Source organism: Ceratotherium simum, chromosome 14 (assembly GCF_057802395.1).
Source record: "Ceratotherium simum simum isolate JZ-2026a chromosome 14, ASM5780239v1, whole genome shotgun sequence".
NCBI lineage: Eukaryota > Metazoa > Chordata > Mammalia > Perissodactyla > Rhinocerotidae > Ceratotherium > Ceratotherium simum.
The window spans coordinates 24,777,636-24,799,163 of NC_141913.1; the positions used below are offsets into that span (position 1 = coordinate 24,777,636).

The 21,528-nt window shown below is 36.1% G+C and overlaps 1 protein-coding gene across 2 annotated transcripts in view; it reads right to left on the minus strand.

Moving 5' to 3' along the window:
• NOL4 (nucleolar protein 4) overlaps positions 1-15,925 on the minus strand; it is a 288,315-nt gene extending 272,390 nt beyond the window's left edge. The window contains exons 1-2 of one of the 2 annotated variants that reach the window (XM_087439118.1): positions 15,863-15,925; positions 10,490-10,639 (exon numbers count right to left, since the gene is read on the minus strand). In XM_087439118.1, coding sequence (XP_087295244.1) covers positions 10,490-10,561 — 72 coding nt within the window. In that variant the 5' untranslated portion in view covers positions 10,562-10,639; positions 15,863-15,925. Of the gene's footprint in view, positions 1-10,489; positions 10,640-15,862 lie in introns of those variants that run through there. The other variant, XM_014781317.2, reaches the window with a different exon arrangement.
• Between the last annotated feature and the right edge of the window lie 5,603 nt (positions 15,926-21,528).

The following is a 21,528-nucleotide window of genomic DNA, read 5'->3' on the forward strand; positions in this document are numbered from 1 at the left end:
AAGACTTTGTGCTATGTGATATCTGTCTGACCTCTAAACATCTGTTAAATGACCAACCAAATTCCTGCACCTTAATAATGTCTCCAGTACCAAAACCAGGACGCTGTTAGATTTGCCCCAAACTCACTACTGCCCCCTGGCGGAGGAGTCTCACATTTTGAGTGCCTATCAGTCCTGCAGTATTGCTTGTTCCGCCATGACTGGTGCTGTGATGGTTTACTCCAGTATGCCGTTTTCAGTTCATATCACTGTCCACTATCTCTTTGCCTCCTTTCTTCTCTGATCATTTTCTACGTTCTATCTTCACACCTATCCATCAGCTCCCCTGGCCTTTTTCATTTAGAAACGGGGCTGGCCTGGCCCATTCAGGAATATCTTGGGTTGATTTTTAAATAGAATTAAGGTTGCTGGATAAAATATAGCACACCCAACTAAATTTGAATTTCAGGTAGATGTGCGATATTGGCACTAACTTATATTAAAAATTATTGTTTATCTGCAAATCAAATATAACTGGGACTCCTGTATCTTATTTGTTAAATCTGGCAACCTTACAGGGTACATATATCTAAGATGAATGAAAATATAGGTTACAGCCTGAAGATAATTTTAAATTTAGAACAAATTGTTATGTCAGGAAAACCTAAGACTATATCAAGAGCAGAATCGAGAGCCAGGGTAGGTAGAAGTGGTTATTGGGAAGTCTGCAGGCAATTTGAAATCACAGTGCCCATTTAAAGCAATGTTTTCCAACTTTTTAGACCAATAATACAGGTATAAATATATTTCACATCAGAAGCTAGCACATATACACATTCATAAAATAAAGCTACTCATTTCTATCCTCTTCTATTTCATTTTTTAAAAGTGATCACAACCAAATAAAAGGATTTAACAACTCACTAGTGGGTTGTGATATGTAAAGTAAAAAACACTGGACTAAAGCAGGGGAATGCAGTCTACCAATCCAAAGATATTTGTTGTAGTATTGAGAGAAGATAGTGGGTATGCAGTCACATTTAAAATGAAGGTTGGCAAATCCAAAGGCAGTCTAAAGCAGGCGGGAATATTTTTAGACAGTTCAGGTCAAATTCCAGACAGCTAACAGCAATTTAGAAATTTGATGCACATGCTTCAAATGTAGGGTGAGAGGAATGAAAAGTGAATGTGGTGCAGTGACATAAGTCACCATCCTCCAGGGACAAGGAAATGGCACAAGCACAAGGCGAAAGGCAAAGACACTTGTCTTGGGCGAAGGCACCAAAATCTACTACCTGATGGAGAGAAACTAGAGGAGGAAAAGAGAGAGAGGTACCAGCATTCCAGGGCAACAGTAGATGAACTGGGCATGACATCATCACACATTAGTAGACCAAGGTGTAGGCAAACAAGAAATAGAATGTGATTTAATTTAATTATAATTAATTAATTGTTATTGGAAATAGTTTTTGCTTCATTGATTACAGTTCAAATTTAGCTATATTGCTTTACAAAAAATAACTTTATTCTTTTTTATCTTTTTTATGATGATGAACATCTTTAATTTGAAGCTGTATTATACAATAATTAAAATAGTCATCAACTGAGCAAATGCAACACTATCAAAGAGATAGACAGTCAAATAAACTGGAGATAGATCTCTAAAGTTGTGGGTGCTATTTTCGTGTTGCTTCCTATGTTAGAATATTTGGCTGTTAAGGAGCAGATTGTCATAACAGAGAATTCGTATATTAGATGAAAAAAATGAGCAGATGGGCACTGAAAAGTTTTTCTTCATACATGTTTTCTAATAGCAAAATAAAGAGAATTCCTAAATATTGCATGTAAATAAAACGACTCAACAAAGCAAATGTTGATACAATTACTTGTGGCACAAAGAGCTACAATAAAGTACACAATTACACATGGGAAGTGCAGGGAATTTACTTTCTTTCTTGATTTTTCCTGAAGAGTGTGTATACTGTAATATATTAGTGTTTTTGCTGGGGAGAACAAGGAGAAATCAACCTTCCTGGTCTAGAATTCATTGGCCCATTCAAGCTCTCCCTGGCTCCTAGTGCAACTCCCTCTGCAAAAGTTTATCTTTACTACTCACTGCTAGTCAGCGGGGAGACAGCACTTCTTTTGAAACAGGTAGCCAAGAATACTGTTGCCGCAGTCACTCAAAGCAGGCAAGAATTAGCCATCGTAGGGGAAATGGAAGAAAACAGAGAAGGCTCGACTTTACTAGGGAGTCCAGTAAATTGCACAGCCGTCGTATATTCGTGCAGGCAAAGTGCAGAGCCTGTGAGATAAAAATAATGTGCCATGGATGCAGAATTCATTGTCTGAATTCTGGACTTGCTCAACAACTGGCAAATAATGAAAACATTTTTCTGAGATACCAAGTGGAGAACTTGTCACATATTTCCTTTAGAAAATGTCTCTCCATTTGGGGTGTTTACTGTGCTCTAGAGGCGACTTTGGAAAACAGAGAGCAGGGATGCATTTTGATTATCACAATAACTGGGGCTTGTGTTGCCGGAACTTAACACTCAGGGGTTAAGGATATTAAATGGCTTGGAGTACTTGGGGCAATGCCAACTGTCTGCCCCGAAAGCCAATAGTACCTGATTGAGAAATATTGCTTTAGACTATACAAATAATTACACAACTAATGGATACATATAACAAAAGATATCATGTTTACATGTTCTCTACTGAAGAGAAAAAGCACACCAGGATAGAAATTTCTTGGTCCAAATTCCAAATCCTCAGCAGCAGCAGCTGGGTCACTGTGTCCGTTTCTTTCAGGATTCACCTCTTTTCTGATTACTATGGTCAAGGAGCAGAGCCGTGTTCAAATATGGCTGTGATGTGTGTTGATTGGGAGAAAATATTCCCAGAAAAATGAGAGTGGACGGGTGGATGAGGAGTAGAGCAGATAAACAGATAAAAAATAGGTAAAGGCCATTTTCTTTTTATTTATCAAAAAATGACTAAAATTGCTGTTGATAAAGCTAGTGAATAATAATCTCAATTCTGGGAAAGTCATGAATGAAGACACGGGTGAGCATTACCCATAGGTTACTGAGGAGCACGGATGATACAAAGAATGAAAGACTTTTCAATATCTAGTTAATAGAAAAAACCTATTTACAGTATCTGTTAGCCCACAAACAGCTCCATACTCTTAAAAATCATCATGTTTCTATTCACCCCAATATAATAACAACATGTTTGAAGCAATTATTATGCTAAAACTTTTACATATATTACTTCTGAGCCTCAAAGCAGCCCTACAAATAATACACACCAAAATCATACATACAGAATTCACCTAATCAAGACTTAAACCCAAATCTACAGACATCAAAGCTGGCACCATTTTCTTTCTACTATCTTATGCCAATCACCCACTTCCTATTCCTCCTTCCTATTATATTTTATCCCAGTTAAATACATATATAGGTATTTATACAGGTTCACATATACATACACTTTAAGAAATTCAGCAGGTTTTATCTATTACACCATCCCAGTACCCAGGAATACCTACACCTCTGCTTCTGAGTGAGGATCACCCACTAGTAGGCATTAATCTTCCTGAGTAGTTTTAAAAGCTGCATTGCCTCAGTTTCACCACAAGGGTGCACTGAAGTAGCAATTTATTAGGCTGGACATAAAGAGTTAAAGCAGTTTCTCCAAAAGGTTAATTCCCTTTCAAGGAATATATCTATTCATTGGGACATTATTGTTTAATATAAAAATTGTTAATGACAGGGCTTGTGACATTAGTTGATGATAAACTGGTTTGGGTGAGTTCTTATGTCTTTTGATGGTCTCCACTACCAAAAAGACCGCTTCTGAGTATAAAGGATTTGCACTATTACTCTGCTCATGTGAGATCATTCTAACTACACCTGTATGAGAAATAAATAAATTTTTATGAATTGAAGTACATTATTCTTCTGTTTTAGGATTGTTATTTAACAGGATTAAATAGGATTTAGGATGGCTAAACTGTGCTTACACACAGTCGTATGAGAAACAGACACGGTCCCCCACCATCAGGGACTCTATGATTTTTTTTAACATCTACTTTAGCCATAAAAAAAAAAAACACACATGAACAAGAGGAACCTAACAAAAGTAGCAAAAATATCTATAATTGAGTAATGTTTTGTACCCCTAAACTCTCCAAGATAAACTAGTTATAAAATATACTTGTAGATCACTGACTTATTGTTTAACATAATCACTGAGTTTACTATTAAAGAATGTCTACAAAAAACATTTGAATTTGGAATAATTTTAAGTTTTTCTATCTCTATTTGATATTAAGAAGAGTTGTTTATTTAAACCACTCTAGTTTGTAATAATAACAGGAAACAAAAAATGTCATCTGCATAAAAAAGGCAGGGACCCACACTTGCTTATTTGCTGTATTAATTTGCTTTGACTTTTTTTACATTAGGTCAACAAAGATGGCTTATAGGCATAAAATGAATTTCTAAGCGCCAGAGAATGTTTTACCCGACCTTTAGCTTCAGTAACACCCTATGCATGCACCTGGATCTGTGGCAGAAAAGAGAAGAATTCAAAATAGTAAGAGGAAGTGAGAAGGCACACAGGCACATGACATTTTTATATTCTGTTAGTGAATCATGACTAGATAGTACTTCTAGTGGGAAATCTATTTAAACTTTACAGTTTTTAATCTAATACTTTCCATCTATTTCAAAATAATACTCTCATCTTTTAAAAATATCTCATTAAAAGAACTAGTACCCCCCTTTTTGGAAAATATTTTCAAATGAGGTTAGTAGAGGTTTTTCATCCTCGTCTTGATGATGTGAATTCTCAACTTCTAAATATCAGACACATGCCAAAGGCTATTATGCATGATGCCACACTAGGATTTGCACAAAAGCCAGGCAGATCCTATGTTACTTGGGATGTCAGTAGGTTTATCTAGGGCATATCCCACATTCTCTTCCAGTATACTTCCCTAGTGTTGAGTTCAAGCCAGCTAGAAATGGGAGGCAGAAGCAAATCTGTAAAATGGTCACACAAAGTGTCAATGACTGCTAGCAGCCTAATTTAGCCTCTAGCTTCTCTTGCTCAAGATATTTGAAGTCCATATAAAGATACAGGGATCAAGAACCCAAATAAAACCCAAATAAATTAAATTCTAATTGTAAAACTTGAGGCACTGTGACAGGAAAGGGAAATATATTTGGAGAGCAAAGCCTTCCTGGCAATAATCAAAGAATTATATACATAGCCCCCTATTTCAACAGTGTAAGGTCCAGCAAAATCTATAAAATGATGTCTCAGAGTATAGGACTATAAGACAGACAACAATGATCTTCACTTGATCGTTTGTTTACGACAAAGATGCAGAAGAAAAACAATAAATAAACAAACAGCATATGTAGCAAAGTCATCATGTGCAAGTCAAGAATAAACGCAGCAAGGTGTAGTCACATCTGTTGTGCCGCAGTGTAAGTCATATTATAACTTAAGGAGCCGCCTGTTCACAACATGGTTCAGATTACTGCAAAATTTGTAACAAAAATGGAGAGCAGTAAAAATCTGCTGGCACTTGAGAGTCATTTTTATGGCCTTTCTTCTTTGATTGCTATTTTAAAATCCTAGAAATATGAAATCCAATGACTACAGATCTTTTTCATTATTGTTCTTATCATCATCATCATTATTTTTTAGGAGAACTCTCTAGATAATAATGGAGAGAAAATGTTCTACCTCTATGCTATGCTTATCAGCCAATCTGCTTTTATAAGAGCAGGATGCATTCACTATGTTTGAACATTTCTGTTGCCAACCAATTTACTCACTTTGGTTACTATCTTTACTGTGTCCCTTAGCACAGTAATGGCCCCATACACACCATTATCATTGGTATTATTCCTTCGGAGTTTGAAGAAAACGGAAATACAGCTCCCTCATAACTGTGGCCCAAGCCAAAAAGAGGTTAAATGAATTGTTTGGAACTCTTGAATTTTAGTTTAGTGCTACTTTTTCACACCACATGGCTAGAAATTTTGCTCATTAGTCTCATTATAAGTTGACAAGAATTCTGGGAATTTTTACGTAACAAACTAGCAGAAACTGGTGCAAGATAAAATATCCTATTTAGAGATACAGATGCTAAACCAGTAAGCATTTATAAAAGGAAGAGGACAAAAATGATGCTAACTATAAGTTTTAAGGTTAAGTGTCCTAAATCTGATAGAATAAAGACTGTCCTTTTTAATTTTCAGAGTAGGAATGTAGAAGTTCTGCATGATATGTTATTTTTCTACAGTATGTCCCTGGAAAGGACTATTCGATTCCTATTGAAAGCAAATTCTTTAAAGAAAGTCAGTTTTTCAATTTTTCAGAAAATTAGTTTGAAATTAAATTAACAGACTTAAACTTTGGGAAAAACAAATGAAATAACTGAAATTCTCATAAACTTCATCGAGCAGGGAGCTCCTAAACATAGGAACTCTGGCCTGCTTTCTCATCTTCCGTCAGCCCAGTCAAACCTTGAATCAAAGTTACACTGTGGACTTCCAGGGATAGGGACATCTACAGGATGCACATAAAAGAATGCATAAGTTATTACTATTCCTATCTCCCAACACGGAGGCATCGGGACAGGCAGAGGAAATTATATCCATAATTATAATGAGGGTAATGACAGAACTATGTTAATTGTCCTGCTCGTCTTTCTACCTGGAGCATGAGTAGTGACTGGATAAAGAAGGAGAAATAACATTATTCAAAAGTTTATCATATGCCAAGCACTTTACGCATCTTAACTCATTTATCTTATCACACCATGTATATCGTTATCTCCCTCTAACCAGGAAGAGAAAAAAAGTAAATGATTTGCCAAAAGTGGCACAGATAGGAAGTGCTAGGTTTGATATTTGAAACTGAGTTTGTCTGGCTTCTAGCCTATTTTCTTTCAGCTATAGCATATGCTCTCCATTCTGAATTAAATGAATGTAATTATTGGCAGCTATACATGTGAGTAATACATGTAAGTTTACTGTATCACACTACAAGTTGTGTGTGTGTGTGTGTGTGTGTACATATACACATATATATATGCAGACTGTTCTCTCTATTGAAAACACTGACTTTCCCCCTGAGTTCCTGGATTTCCACCAGTTACTCTAATTTTACATGTAGCAAGAAGGAGCTTTGAAACTTAATCCTTTAATCGGACCCTGATTTAAGAAACGTTTCTGAGAAGGCAGCTGTGCTTAGCCTGTGATAGAACACAAAGTGATAAAGACAACCAGAGTAGAGTGGTGTCTTCCCTGAAGGTGGAGTTCAGGCAGAAGCTGAGAAGAGTTAAGGACTGGCGGACAAGACAACACCCTGCATTAGTTTTTATAATGTTACATCATTAATTTTGAAGTGAATTTCCAAATTGCGAAGCATACCTGCCTTCAATTTTCAGTACAAAAGTATATTGTAAGTTCAAACATAAGTGATAATTGAATGACCCACACCTTTTCTCCACTCTGTTAATATAGATAATCAAGAGTTTACCGTAGTCAAACATATTGAAGGAAACACATTCAATGCACCAGTAACAGTTAATATATAGACAGGGACGAATACGAAAAAAGAAAAGACCTAAAAGACACTAAGATTCAACAATAGTTGAAAATGATAATTATGACAGCCTTTACATATTCCTAAAATGTGTCATTTTATGTGGATTTTTTAAAGAACTCATGAGCAATAGAATAAACACCCTCCAATTTTATCTATAGTTAGATCAAATTGCAATAAAATTTAAGTTGTATAATGCCTAGATATTTCAAGGAATGATATACTGCAGATAGGTAAAAACAAGTAGCATTCAAAAGTTAATCCAATATTAAAGGACCACCATTTCCTGCAGAGTGAAAACATAGAACGATTTGCAAAAAAGGCAAAGTAAATAAAATGACCACTAAATCTATTGATAATATTATTAAGACGATATGACACGCTTTAATGATTAGTTGTATAAGTATGGTTTCTTGGCCATGTAGGAAAAGGGAGAAAAAGAAGGTCAATAAACATAATCATGCATGCTCTATGAGCTAATGTGTTAGAAGTAGGAAAACATCTGAAACTTAATGGGAACCATTATAATTGCAATAGGTATCTAGCTAATTCTACCAATGACAAGCCAATTCCAGCATTAGTATTGAAAACTAAACTCTGACCCCACAGTCTAGGGTCCTAATACCACTAAACCATTCCACTTCAAATTGGCTTTAGTTTTATGCCCCATCAATTGAACATTTATATTAATTTTTAACGTTAGACTTAAATTCATTGTAGAGTCACGGACACAATTTTGCTGGCATTGCAGTAATTCCTTTTTTTTCTATGATGTATTACTACTCCATAAAATGGAGATTTTCCTAATTAGGATTCAATTGAGAGATACCAGAAGGCAAAGGTTAGGCCAAAAAGAACCTTCACGATATTAGGAAAAGGTTAGAACACTTTGTGTGGGAATAAAAAATAAACTTGGGAAAGAGAAGGATCTTAAAATAGGATGTTTCCAGAGGGAATGAATGATGTTTCAGACACTACTTGTATGTTCAAAGTTGGTATTCGTACCCCAAAATGCAGAAAATGTCTTCATAATGTCAGTGCAAAACGATATACGTTGGAAACATGTTTATCAATTTACTGGAAGTGTTTAACATGCATAGTGGCAATGGATCAGATTCTCTACATTTCACGTAAGAAAACACAGGGTGAGAGATTTGGGTCTATGTCATGTTTCCATTTTAATTAAAGGTCTCTAATAAGTGCATTTCAAAGATTACATCATTTTAAATTGCTTTTGGCACCTAAACCTATTTGGCTGCCACACTATTACTAACAATGAAGCCACCTGTTTTTTGTTTGTTTGTTTGTTTTCATTTAATAAAACTGAACTTATGTAGTCCTACCTTACAAAGTCCTATCAAGTTCAGGTAGCTATTTCATGAAAATGAATTATCATCAGAGTACACAGTTAGTGATATTAGTAGATCAATATACAATTTTTTTTCCTATTAATATCCAGAGATACAACTGTGGCTTAGGAGACAAGCAAAATGAGTATGTTCATTAATATTAGTCTACATAAAAATGTCTTAAAAAGCTAGGTCATTGTCATTAGCCATGATAAGAATGTCTCCTAGGAAATGTAAGTCAAAAGAAAGTTTATGTGGCAGAATTATGTAAGGAAATTTACAGTAGTGCCTGCCCACAAACCATGCAATTTGGAAACAGCCAAGAAACAAAACCATAGAGAAGGAGAGATAAATACAACATGTATTAGGGGTTATTATGCAACTACAAAGATTCAATATGACCCTGGAAATATAGCAAAAAATAGTTATGGAAAAGAAGCTATTTCTTATGCTCAGTAGCTAATTTTCAAACATATGTACCTGTATTTGAAACTTTGAGCATTTCACACATTTTTCTGTATCTGAAAAAAAAATGGATCCAGACTGATATTGTATATCAATACAGCTGAAAACAGTTAATATAAAGGTAGCCAAAAGCAAAGTTCAATAAGAATTTTAAAAAAGGATATTATTCTGATTTCTGATAAAGTACTTCTGATGTACACTTTGCTCATATTGGAAAAGAATAATTTACTGTTCAGTTTTCCTAGAAAGGATGAAATATCTATAGTAAGATGATTTCATAAAATTTTTAATTAAATAAAAAGCTAGATTAAAGTGTCTAGAGCAAACTGTAAGTATAATTAGAAACTTTAGAAATAATATAACTCCATTTTGACAATATATATATTTCAATATGTAACAGATAATTAAAACTGTTTTCCACATAATTTAGGACAAACACATTATATATTTTCATTTTTAAATGTTCAAGGGCATTAGATCTATGAAAATAACACATATATTTTAATAGCTTACTCTGGAAAATTAAGAAATGCATACCTTTCAGGACAAATGTATTTACATAAGGTGCCATAAAAAAAGTACATAAAATTTTCTTATCCACGTGACTATAAGTTTTAAACAGGAAATACCTGAACATATTAACATGATTTGATGGGGAAGGAATGTGAAGACAATAGTGGTAGTACAAAAGTTCATACGTTCCAGTCCATAATTCACATATTATGATTTGAATATATATTATAAATTGAATATATAACACATATACATCTTCCCATTTGTGGGCATTTGACTGGGACTACCACATTTTATGTATATTTAAAGAAAACAAAATGAGAATGCTAGAGACATTTAAATTATATGCAATAGACTTAGTGAACATCCGAACAAAATAGAATCAGTAATAATAATAGTTTAAATGTTGGGTGTGACCATGGGATGGTCTAATTTATGCTGAAGATAGAATATTTATTTAACACTTTTAACAAGCATATATAATATCAGATTTCAAAATGCATGCCTTTTCTTTTTTTTCTTTTTTTTTTTTTTTTTTAACTTACTGCTTTGTAAGTTCTCTTTTGTCCAGCATGTTTCCGAATTTGTTCTCCATTCGGCCCTGTTTCCACATGCATCGAATAGATAATGTCAAAGAAATCTTCAACCACAGCTACCCGCCGCAAAGACAGCTTCTCATCTACTCCTACGCCATCCTGGAAACAAAACCAAAAGGGCACAAAATTAATAAAGAAACGTGCATTTTACACATAAAGTTAACACATAAAGTAGATTAAAAACATTTTGATAAACCGAACTAAATCATCTAGATAGGAAACTTCAAAAAATCGTGAATGAATATCTCATTATTTTATACATTATTTACATATAGAACTTGAAGAAACAGGAAAAAAGATATTTGGCATAGTTAATCACAATTACCTATAAATACCTTTTTAAAGCTTTAAAAGCTTTATAATGACTTATTTGTAGCCATCAATATACCTTTCTTAAATTATTCTAAAATATATCTTAAGGCTTAGTAATTTTTTAATATAATAATTTCATTTTAGATATGGATTCATTCATCCAATCAATATTTGTTGAGTTGCTGGGTACTGGAAGTTGTTACTAGAGAAATAAAAGAAATAATATGGAATCTCTATCCTTAAATATCGTATAATCTAGGAAAGGAAATGCATCTGCTGTGCTATCAGTATTAGACTAACGGACAGTATGTTAAAAGTTAAAAATGTGAGATCTAGAAATTATCTAGGTGTGAACTGGATCTTCCACTTAGAAGTTGTGTATTTTGTGCAGATCACTTAAACTTCTCTAAATTTCAGTTTTCTCAGCTGGAAAACAGAGATAACAGAGCCCACTTCACAGAATTGTAAGAATTAAATGAAATAACATATGGAATGGATGTAACCCAATGGTTGGCATATAAATGGTGTCTTTTGTCATTTTGATGATCACGATAAAAATATAAGCAATGTATTAGATGACTTCAGAGAATAAAGATATCATCTCTTGCTGAAGTAGCTTCTTGGAAGAAATAGAATTTGTTGTGGGTGGGAAGTTCAAGCAGGGCATAAGCCATGGTGGTGGGAAATGTAGCAAAGAGCCAAAAGTTCCCAGAGATAATAGAGAACGAAAAATGTTTGAAATGAGACAAGAAATTTAATCTTACGTTAAAGGGTTTCCTGTGTGCAAACATAAACATGAACGTGCATGCACACACACACACAATGTTCTTATTTGGACCCTGAGGCATAACCTGAAGTAACATGACATAGCCATTAATGCTGGTATACAGCACAAGAGGGTGAGTAATCTAAGCAAAATCTTTATGCAGTCAATGAGTCAAAAGGCAAAAGCCTCTGAACAGTAGTCCCGAAGACTGAACTCACTGCAAAACTGAAAGCAAGTCACATGGTGCTTTTACTTAGAATTTTATTTGTTTTTTCCTAATTTATAATAGGCCTCAGAAGTAGTAGTAGTGTCTAAAGCAGCATATTTAAATAACTATATATATATGAGTTGTAAAAAGGCCAAACAGTAAGGTGTTTCACCATTGTTACATCTAAAGTGCTCCTTCATCATTATCTCCATTCTCCACAAACTAACCACAATGCATGCGGTTCCTCATTAGGTTTCAGACCTTTCTCACTTCTCTCCTTTAACATCTTGAGCCATCTCTTCTTCTATACTGGCCGCATCTGGATAATCCTTCATTGCCTTGTGATGCAAGACCAATGTGTAGTGAGAGTGCAGAGAAGCTGCGTGAAGCAAGGCGGTGGCCAGCCTGGAAAATTGCTGCAGCTTAGAGGACAGTGGCTGGGAAGTACCACTTCAGACGTCCCCCCACCACCCAGGCCTACCCTGTACTCCTCAGAGAACATCTGCTTTTCCCAGGTTGGAAATCCAAAATCTAACTACCTTCCAGCAAAACCACCCAGAAAACTTTGCCTTCTTTTCTCCCAGTCATAAAATATGTACAGTTTTCTCTCAGTTCCTTTGCTGAATAACCAGAAATACAGTAGTTTTGTACATTTAGTAAACTATGAGTGATGTAGAAATCACAGCCTATTTATTCATTCCTTCAACAAGTATCCCACAAAGACCAAATATTGCCAAGCCCTCTGCTAGGTGCGGGAGTTATCAAGGTGTATGAAACAGATAATACAGTTCTTTGTGAAGTTTACAGCCTGGTATAGAAAAATAAATATCAAATAAATCATTTTTAGAGTCCTACGTTAATTTCCTGTGGCTTCTGTACCAAATTGCCACAAAACGGGTAGCTTAAAACAAGAGAAATTTATTCTCTCATAGTCCTGGAAGCCAGAAGTCCAAATCAAAGATGTCAGCAGAGCTGCACTCCCTCTGCAAACTCAGGGGAGAATTCATTCTATGCCTCTTCAGCTTCTGGTGGTTGTCAGCATTCCGTGGCTTGAGGCCATATCACATTGCCTTCTCTTCCTTGGTAAGTCTCTCCTCTGCGCGTTTCTCTCTTATAAGACATCTTATATGATGGCACTTAGGGGACCAACAAGATAATCCAGGGTAATCTCCTAATTTCAAAATCCTTAATTTAATTACATCTAAAAAATCCTTTTTTTCAAACAAGTTAACATTTACAAATTCTAGGGATTGGGACTTGAAATCTTTAGGTAGCCATTATTCAACCAAGTATAGGTAGCATGCATTAGAGTACAGAAGGTACAAGTTGTGCTATGGGAGAGTAAACTGGAGATGTTTTACTATCATTGGTTAACAGTTAATATTCTTTCAAGAAATCATAAGATCAGTGCCAATCAAGACAATATTGAAATCACATATATCGAGGAAGGGAAATAATCTATTATCCTTCTATTATGTGGACCTACTTTCTTGGAACTGTGATTCAAACTCAATTCATGTCCACAATCTTACTAAAACTCAAAAATGCCTTAAGGGGTTAGGCCTACAACGTAAATGAGCCAAATGTTCATAGTAAGAAAATAAGGAGTAATGAGGCCCTTCAGGAAATGTAAGAAATATATTCAATAAGCTTGGAGCTTAACAATCTCCAAGTACCATAAACACAAAGAAATTCACAAATAGACACATTATAGTGGAAATGTTGAATATCAAAGACAACAAGAAAATCCTGAAAGCAGCAAGAGATATATGACTCATCACATATACAGGAACCCCAATAAGACTAAAAACTGACTTTTCAAAAGAAACAACAGAGGCCAGAAGGCAATAGCATGACATATTCAAAGTGCTAAATATAAAAAGGTATTAAACAAGAATTTTATATCCAGAAAAACTACCTTTCAAAAAAATAAGATGAATTAAAGACATTCCCAGATAAATAAAACAGAGAATTCAATGCTTGGAGACATGCCTTATACTAAAGGAAAACTTTTCCAGGATGAAAATAAGTGGTAACTGATATCAGACAGTAATTTACATCCACATGAAAATACTAAGAGTTCCAGTAAAGTTAAGGTAAATAAATAAACAAATAAGCAAGCCAAAGACAGCATAATTACTTATTTATTCTTTTCTTGGCTGATTTAAAAGAGAACTGCTTAGAACAGTATGTAAATAATTGTATCATTGGTATAATAACATACAGAAATGTAATATATTTGATAATAACAGCACAAAAGAGGCAGGAAGAAAGCTATACTGGAGTTTGGAGTAAGGAAATAACACAGAATGACTCATCCATAGATAGAAAGTATGAGAACAAAAAGGTTAAATAAGGTTAATATTAAAAACGCTATAAATATATACTTTTCTACTTTCTTCTCTCAGCTCTTTGAAATATACAAGATTACACAAAGTAATAATTATAACAACGTATTGTTGGGTTTGCAACATATCTAGATATTATATGTGTAACAGTAATAGAATAAAAAAGTGGGAAAATGGAGCTATATAGGAGTAACGTTTCTTTATTAGATTATAATTGTAGGTATATATCTGATGTAGATTCTGATACATTAAAATGTATACTGTAATCTTGAAAGCAACCAAAAAAAGTTCAAAAAACTATCATTTAAAATCATTAAAGGAATTAAGATTTTATAACAAAATATGTACTTAATAGAAAATAAGCCAATAAAGGAAGAATTGAGGGAAAAAGAGATGAGACTATACAGATGATAAAGCAAAATCACCAATGTAAATCCAATTATATCAATAATAACATTAAATATGGATGGAATAAGCAACTCAAGCAAAAGGCAGAGATCACCACATTGGTTGTAAACAACAACCTACTGTATGCTATCTAGAGGAGACACAATTTGGGTTCAAAGATGCAAATATGTTGAAGGAGAACAAAAAAAAATAAGGGAGCTGGAATAGCTATATTATTATTAAAGAACACAGACTTTGAACAAAAAACAAATGTTATTAACAATAGAGACATTTCATAATAATAAAAGGGTTAATTCACCAGCAAGACAGAATAATTATAAACACATATGCACCAAATAACAGAATTCTAAGTAGCATAAACACACACACACATTGATTAAGCAAAAACTGACAGAATTAATAGGAAAAATAGACAATTCGACAATAATAGTTGGCAACTTTAAACCCTCACTTTCAAAAATAGAATAAGGCAGAAGAGAAACAAGGAAATAGAAAACTTGAACAACATTGTAAAAAATAAACCTAATAGACATACATAGAACACTCCACACAACAGTAACAGAACATTCTCCATGACAGACCATATGTGAGAACAGAAAACAGGTCTCAATAAAATGTAAGGGATTGAAAACATGTTTTATATGCTTTCTGATCAAAATGCAATTGATTATAAATCAATGACAAAAGAAAAATTTAGGAAATCTATCAAGATGAAGAAATTAAACAACACACTTCTAAAAACAAATGGGTCACAAAAATCAAAAGGAGATTGGGGCGGAGTCAAGATGGCGGCGTAGGCAGACTCTGAACTCACCTCCTCCCGTGGACACAGCCAATTTACAACTACTCGTGGAAAAATTACCCCTGAGACAGAACTGAAAACTGGATGAGAGGAACTCCTGCAACAACGGACAATCCTAACTGGGGTAGAAGAGGCAGAGACTCCCTTCTGGAGAGGAAAAACGCCGCCTTCACAAGCCGCCAGCTTCACAGCCGCCGGGAGCAGCTCACAGGTACGCAGCCTCCCTGGAGGCGCGGGACCCTGAGTCGGGGAGCGCCCCCGCTGTGGGCATTTTGTGGACCCAGCACAATCGACACCAGTGGCATAATATCTGACTTTGCTGCTACTAAGGCATTGAGTAGCACCCCCAGAAAACCCGGTTCACAAAGAAACTAAAACTGGCTCTTAAAGGGCCAGCGCACAAACTCACCCGTTCCAGAAAGCATCCTAAAATCACCAGAAAGAAAGGTGCACAGTGCTTCGGTGACAAGAGACTCACCTAATAGGCCCTGAGTGCATCTCGGTGAGGGGTGAGACCTCTCCAGGGACTGGGACATTGGCGGCGGCCATTGTTGTGGCCTGGTGTGAGCGTGCTGACACAGACGCCATTGGAGTTCTCCCTGAGACCTGCTAGCCCAGGGTCTGCTCCACCCGCTAGAGCACCGATTTAATCCAGCTCAGCCAGGGCAGGTAGCCCACCCTAGAGACGGGCCCCACCCAACAACAAGCCCTCAGGCAACGTGTGGGCCTGCATAGATTGGTGACTGGATGCTCTGCAGCCTGGCAACTGAGCTGACTTGAGCTGGGCAGGGTGTGCACAAGGAGCGGGTGGAGAGTGTGGGGTGGTGGCGGAGTGTGTGGGGCTCCCGCCTTGGAGAGACTGGGTCCGCTTGGGGAGGTCGGGATGCTCACACGGGGCAGGACTGTGTTGACTATGTGTGTGGACCTGTGGGCAACAGGGCTTGTCAGCTGCAGAAGACTTGTGCTTCTCAAAGACCCACATAGGAGGTTTGCCCCATCTTCCAAAGCCTGAAACAATTGGGTGCTCCTTTGCCTGAGGGCAGCCCCACCCAGCTGCAATCCTCAGAGAGCTGACAAGAGACCTAATAGGCTAGAGGTTTACAGCAATTGTAAGGCCCTGAGCCTAACAACCTGCCACACTGGGGGCCTACTCACTTAAAAGAAATACTGCAACACAAATGTGGTATTAGAACTTACAGCCAACTGTGCTGGGGCTCCCCACACCTGATAAAGAGACTGAAGGGCCCACAACAACTACAAGCAGCTGAGCATTACAAAAGCTGGCCAGGAGCATAACTCAGCCTCCCTGGGCGCCTATAGGGAGAGCTAACAGGCCACAATAGAAGGATACACGTAGCCCACATAGGGGCCACCCCTGGAACATTGAGAACTGAGGGAAGCATACTGGAAGCCTCCTAAGGCATCACTTACATAAGGTCACCTATCAAAGAGCAGGAGACGTAGCTGACCTACCTAATACGTAGACACAAGCACAGGGAAAGAGGCAAAATGAGGAGGCAAAAGAATACATTCCAAGTAAGGGAACAGGACAAAACCCCAGAAAAGGAACTAAGTGAAACAGAAATGAGCAATCTACCCGACAGAGAGTTCAAACTAAGAGTGTTAAGGATGCTCACTGATCTGGGGAGAAGAATAGATGAACTCAGTGAGAATGTCAACAAAGAAATGGAAGATATAAAAAAGAACCAATCAGAAATGAAGAATACAATACTGGAAATGAAAAATTCATTAGAGGGACTCAAAAGCAGAGTAGAGGATACAGAAGAACGGATCTGTGAGCTGGACGAAAGACTAGAAGAAATTACCCAAGCTGAAGAGGTAAAAGAGAAAAGAATTAAAAAGAGTGAGGACAGTCTAAGGGACCTCTGGGACAACATCAAGCGCACTAACATCCGTGTTATAGGTATCCCGGAAGGAGAAGAGTGAGACAAAGGGGCAGCGAATCTATTTCAAGAAATAATAGATGAAAACTTCCCTAACCTAAGGAAGGAAACAGACATCCAGGTACAGGAGGCACAGAGGGCCCCAAACAAGATAAACCCAAAGAGGCCCACACCAAGACACATCATAATCAAAATGTCCAGAATTAAAGATAAAGAGAGAATCCTAAAAGCCGCAAGAGAATGTCAAGTTACTTACAAAGGAAACCCCATAAGGCTATCAGCTGACTTCTCAGCAGAAACCTTACAGGCTAGAAGAGAATGGCACGATATATTTAAAGTGCTAAAAGGAAAAAACTTACAGCCAAGAATACTCTACCCAGCAAGGTTATCGTTCAAAATGGAAGGAGAGATCAAAATTTTCCCAGATAAGCAAAAATTAAAGGAGTTTGTCACCAAGAAACCAGTGTTACAAGAAATGTTAAAGGGACTGATTTAAGGCGAAAAGAGAAGACCACAAATAGGAAAAATTATCTATTTCCACGATTAGAACGTAATGGACACAAATGCACAAAAAAGAGGTTAGATATGATATCAAAAACATAAAAGGAGGCAGGAGGGTAGTTAAAGAGTACAGGTTTCAGACAGAGGTCAAACTAAAGTGACCATCAATTCTGTATAGAAGAAGTAAGGAACAGAGAAGGACTACTAAAACACTGAGGAAAAAAAAAAAAAGTTAAAAAATGGCAGTAAGTACATACTTATCAATAGCTACTTTAAACGTCAATGGACTAAATGCTCCAATTAAAAGGCATAGGGTGGCTGACTGGATAAAAAAACAAGACCCATATATATGCTGCATACAAGAGACACACTTCAGACCTAAAGACACTCACAAACTGAAAGTGAAGGGATGGAAAAAGATACTCCACGCAAATGGCAATGAAAAGAAAGCTGGGGTAGCAGTACTCATATCAGACAAAATAGACTTTAAAACAAAAACTGTAAAAAGAGACAAAGAAGGGCACTACATAATGATCAAGGGAAAAATCCAACAAGAGGATATAACACTTGTAAATATCTACGCACCCAATGTAGGTGCACCTAAATATATAAAGCAATTATTAACAGACATAAAAACAGAAATAGACAGTAACACAATAATAGTAGGGGACTTTAACACTCCACTTACACCAATGGATAGATCATCCAAACAGAAGATCAATAAGGAAACATTGGCCTTAAACGACACACTAGAACAGATGGACCTAGTAGATATATACAGAGCATTCCATCCAAAAACCGAAGAATACACGTTCTTTTCAAATGCACATGGAACATTCTCCAGGATTGATCACATATTAGGCCACAAAACAAGTCTCCATAAATTTAAGAAGATTGAAATAATACCAAGCATCTTTTCTGACCACAACGGTATGAAACTAGAAATCAACTATAGGAAGAAAATCAGAAAAGCCACAAATACGTGGAGATTAAACAAAATGCTACTGAACTACGACTGGGTTAACGAAGAAATCAAAGAAGAAGTCAAAAAATACCTGGAGACAAATGAAAATGAAAATACGACATGCCAGAATTTATGGGATACAGCAAAAGCGGTTCTAAGAGGGAAGTTTATAGCAATACAGGCCTATCTCAACAAACAAGAAAAATCTCAAATAAACAATCTAAAAATGCACCTAAAGGAACTGGAAAAAGAAGAACAAACAAAGCCCAAAATCAGTAGAAGAAGGGAAATAATAAAAATCAGAGCAGAAATAAATGAAATAGAGACCAAAAACAATAGAAAAAATTAATAAAACCAAGAGCTGGTTCTTTGAAAAGATCAACAAAATAGACAAACCTTTAGCTAGACTCACCAAGAAAAAAAGAGAAGGCACAAATAAGTAAAATCAGAAATGAAAGAGGAGAGGTTACAACAGACACCTCAGAAATACAAAAGATTATAAGAGAATACTATGAAAAACTATATGCCAACCAATTCGACAATCTGGAAGAAATGGATAAATTCTTAGAATCATACAACCTTCCAAAACTGGATCAAGAAGAAGTAGAGAATTTGAATAGACCAATCACCAGTAAGGAGATAGAAACAGTAATCAAAAACCTCCCCAAAAATAAAAGTCCAGGACCAGACGGCTTCCCTGGTGAATTCTACCAAACATTCAAAGAAGACTTAATACCTATCCTTCTCAAACTCTTCCAAAAATTGAGGAGGGGGAAGCTCCTAACTCATTCTCTGAAGCCGACATTACCCTGATACCAAAACCAGACAAGGACAACACAAAAAAGAAAATTACAGGCCAATATCACTGATGAACATCGATGCGAAAATTCTCAACAAAATACTAGCAAATCGCATACAACAATACGTTAAAAGATTATACACCATGATCAAGTGGGATTTATTCCAGGTATGCAGGGATGGTTTAACATTCGCAAATCAATCAACGTAATACACCACATTAATAAAATGAAGAACAAAAATCACATGATCATCTCAATAGACGCAGAGAAAGCATTTGACAAGATACAGCATCCATTTATGATAAAAACTCTGAATAAAATGGGTATAGAAGGAAAGTACCTCAACATAATAAAGACCATATATGAGAAACCCACAGCTAATATCATCCTCAATGGTGAAAAACTGAAAGCTATCCCTCTAAGAACAGGAACCAGACAAGGATGCCCACTGTCACCACTCCTATTTAACATAGTATTGGAAGTCCTAGCCAGAGCAATCAGGCAAGAGAAAGAAATAAAAGGGATCCAAATTGGAAAGGAAGAAGTCAAACTCTCACTATTTGCAGATGACATGATTTTATATATAGAAAACCCTAAAGAATCCACCAGAAAACTTTTAGAAGTAATAAACAAATATGGTAAAGTTGCAGGATACAAAATCAACATACAAAAATCAGTTGCATTTCTGTACACCAACAACGAAGTAGCAGAAAGAGAAATTAAGAATACCATCCCATTTACAATTGCAACAAAAAGAATAAAATACCTAGGAATAAACTTAACCAAAGAGGTGAAAGAGCTGTACACCGAAAACTATAAAACATTTCTGAAAGAAATTGAAGAAGACACAAAGAAATGGAAAGATATTCCGTGCTCTTGGATTGGAAGAATTAACATAGTTAAGATGTCCATACTTCCTAAAGCCATCTATAGATTCAATGCAATCCCTATCAAAGTTCCAACAACATTTTTCACAGAAATAGAACAAAGAATCCTAAAATTTATATGGAACAGCAGAAGACCCCAAATAGCTAAAGGAATCCTGAGAAAAAAGAACAATGCTGGAGGTATCACACTCCCTGATTTCAAAATATACTACAAAGCTATAGTAACCAAAACAGCATGGTACTGGCACAAAAACAGACACACAGATCAATGGAATAGAATCGAAAGCCCAGAAATAAACCCACACATCTATGGACAGCTAATCTTTGACAAAGGAGCCAAGAACATAGATTGGGGAAAAGAAAGTCTCTTCAACAAATGGTGTTGGGAAAACTGGATAGCCATATGCAAAAAAATGAAAGTAGACCCTTACCTTACACCATACACAAAAATTAACTCCAAATGGATTAAAGACTTGAATGTAAGACCTGAAACTGTGAAACTTCTAGAAGAAAACATAGGCAGTACGCTCTTCGACATCGGTCTTAGCAACATCTTTTCAAACACCACATCTGACCGGGCAAGAGAAACAATAGAAAAAATAAACAAATGGGACTACATCAAACTAAAAAGCTTCTGCACAGCAAAGGAAACCATCAACAAAACGAAAAGACAACCTAACAATTGGGAGAAGATATTTGCAAACCATACATCTGATAAGGGCTTAATCTCCAAAATATATAAAGTACTCATGCATCTCAACAAAAAAAAACTACCAACCCAATTAAAAAATGGGCAAAAGACCTGAACAGACATTTCTCCAAAGAAGATATACAGATGGCCAACAGACACATGAAAAGATGTTCAAAATCACTATCAGGGAAATGCAAATCAAAACTACAATGAGATATCACCTCACGCCCGTCAGAATGGCTATAATTAACAAGACAGGAAACAACATGTGTTGGAGAGGATGTGGAGAGAAGGGAACTCTCATACACTGCTGGTGGGAGTGCAAACTGGTGCAGCCACTATGGAAAACAGTATGGAGATTCCTCAAAAAATCAACGATAGAACTACCATATGATCC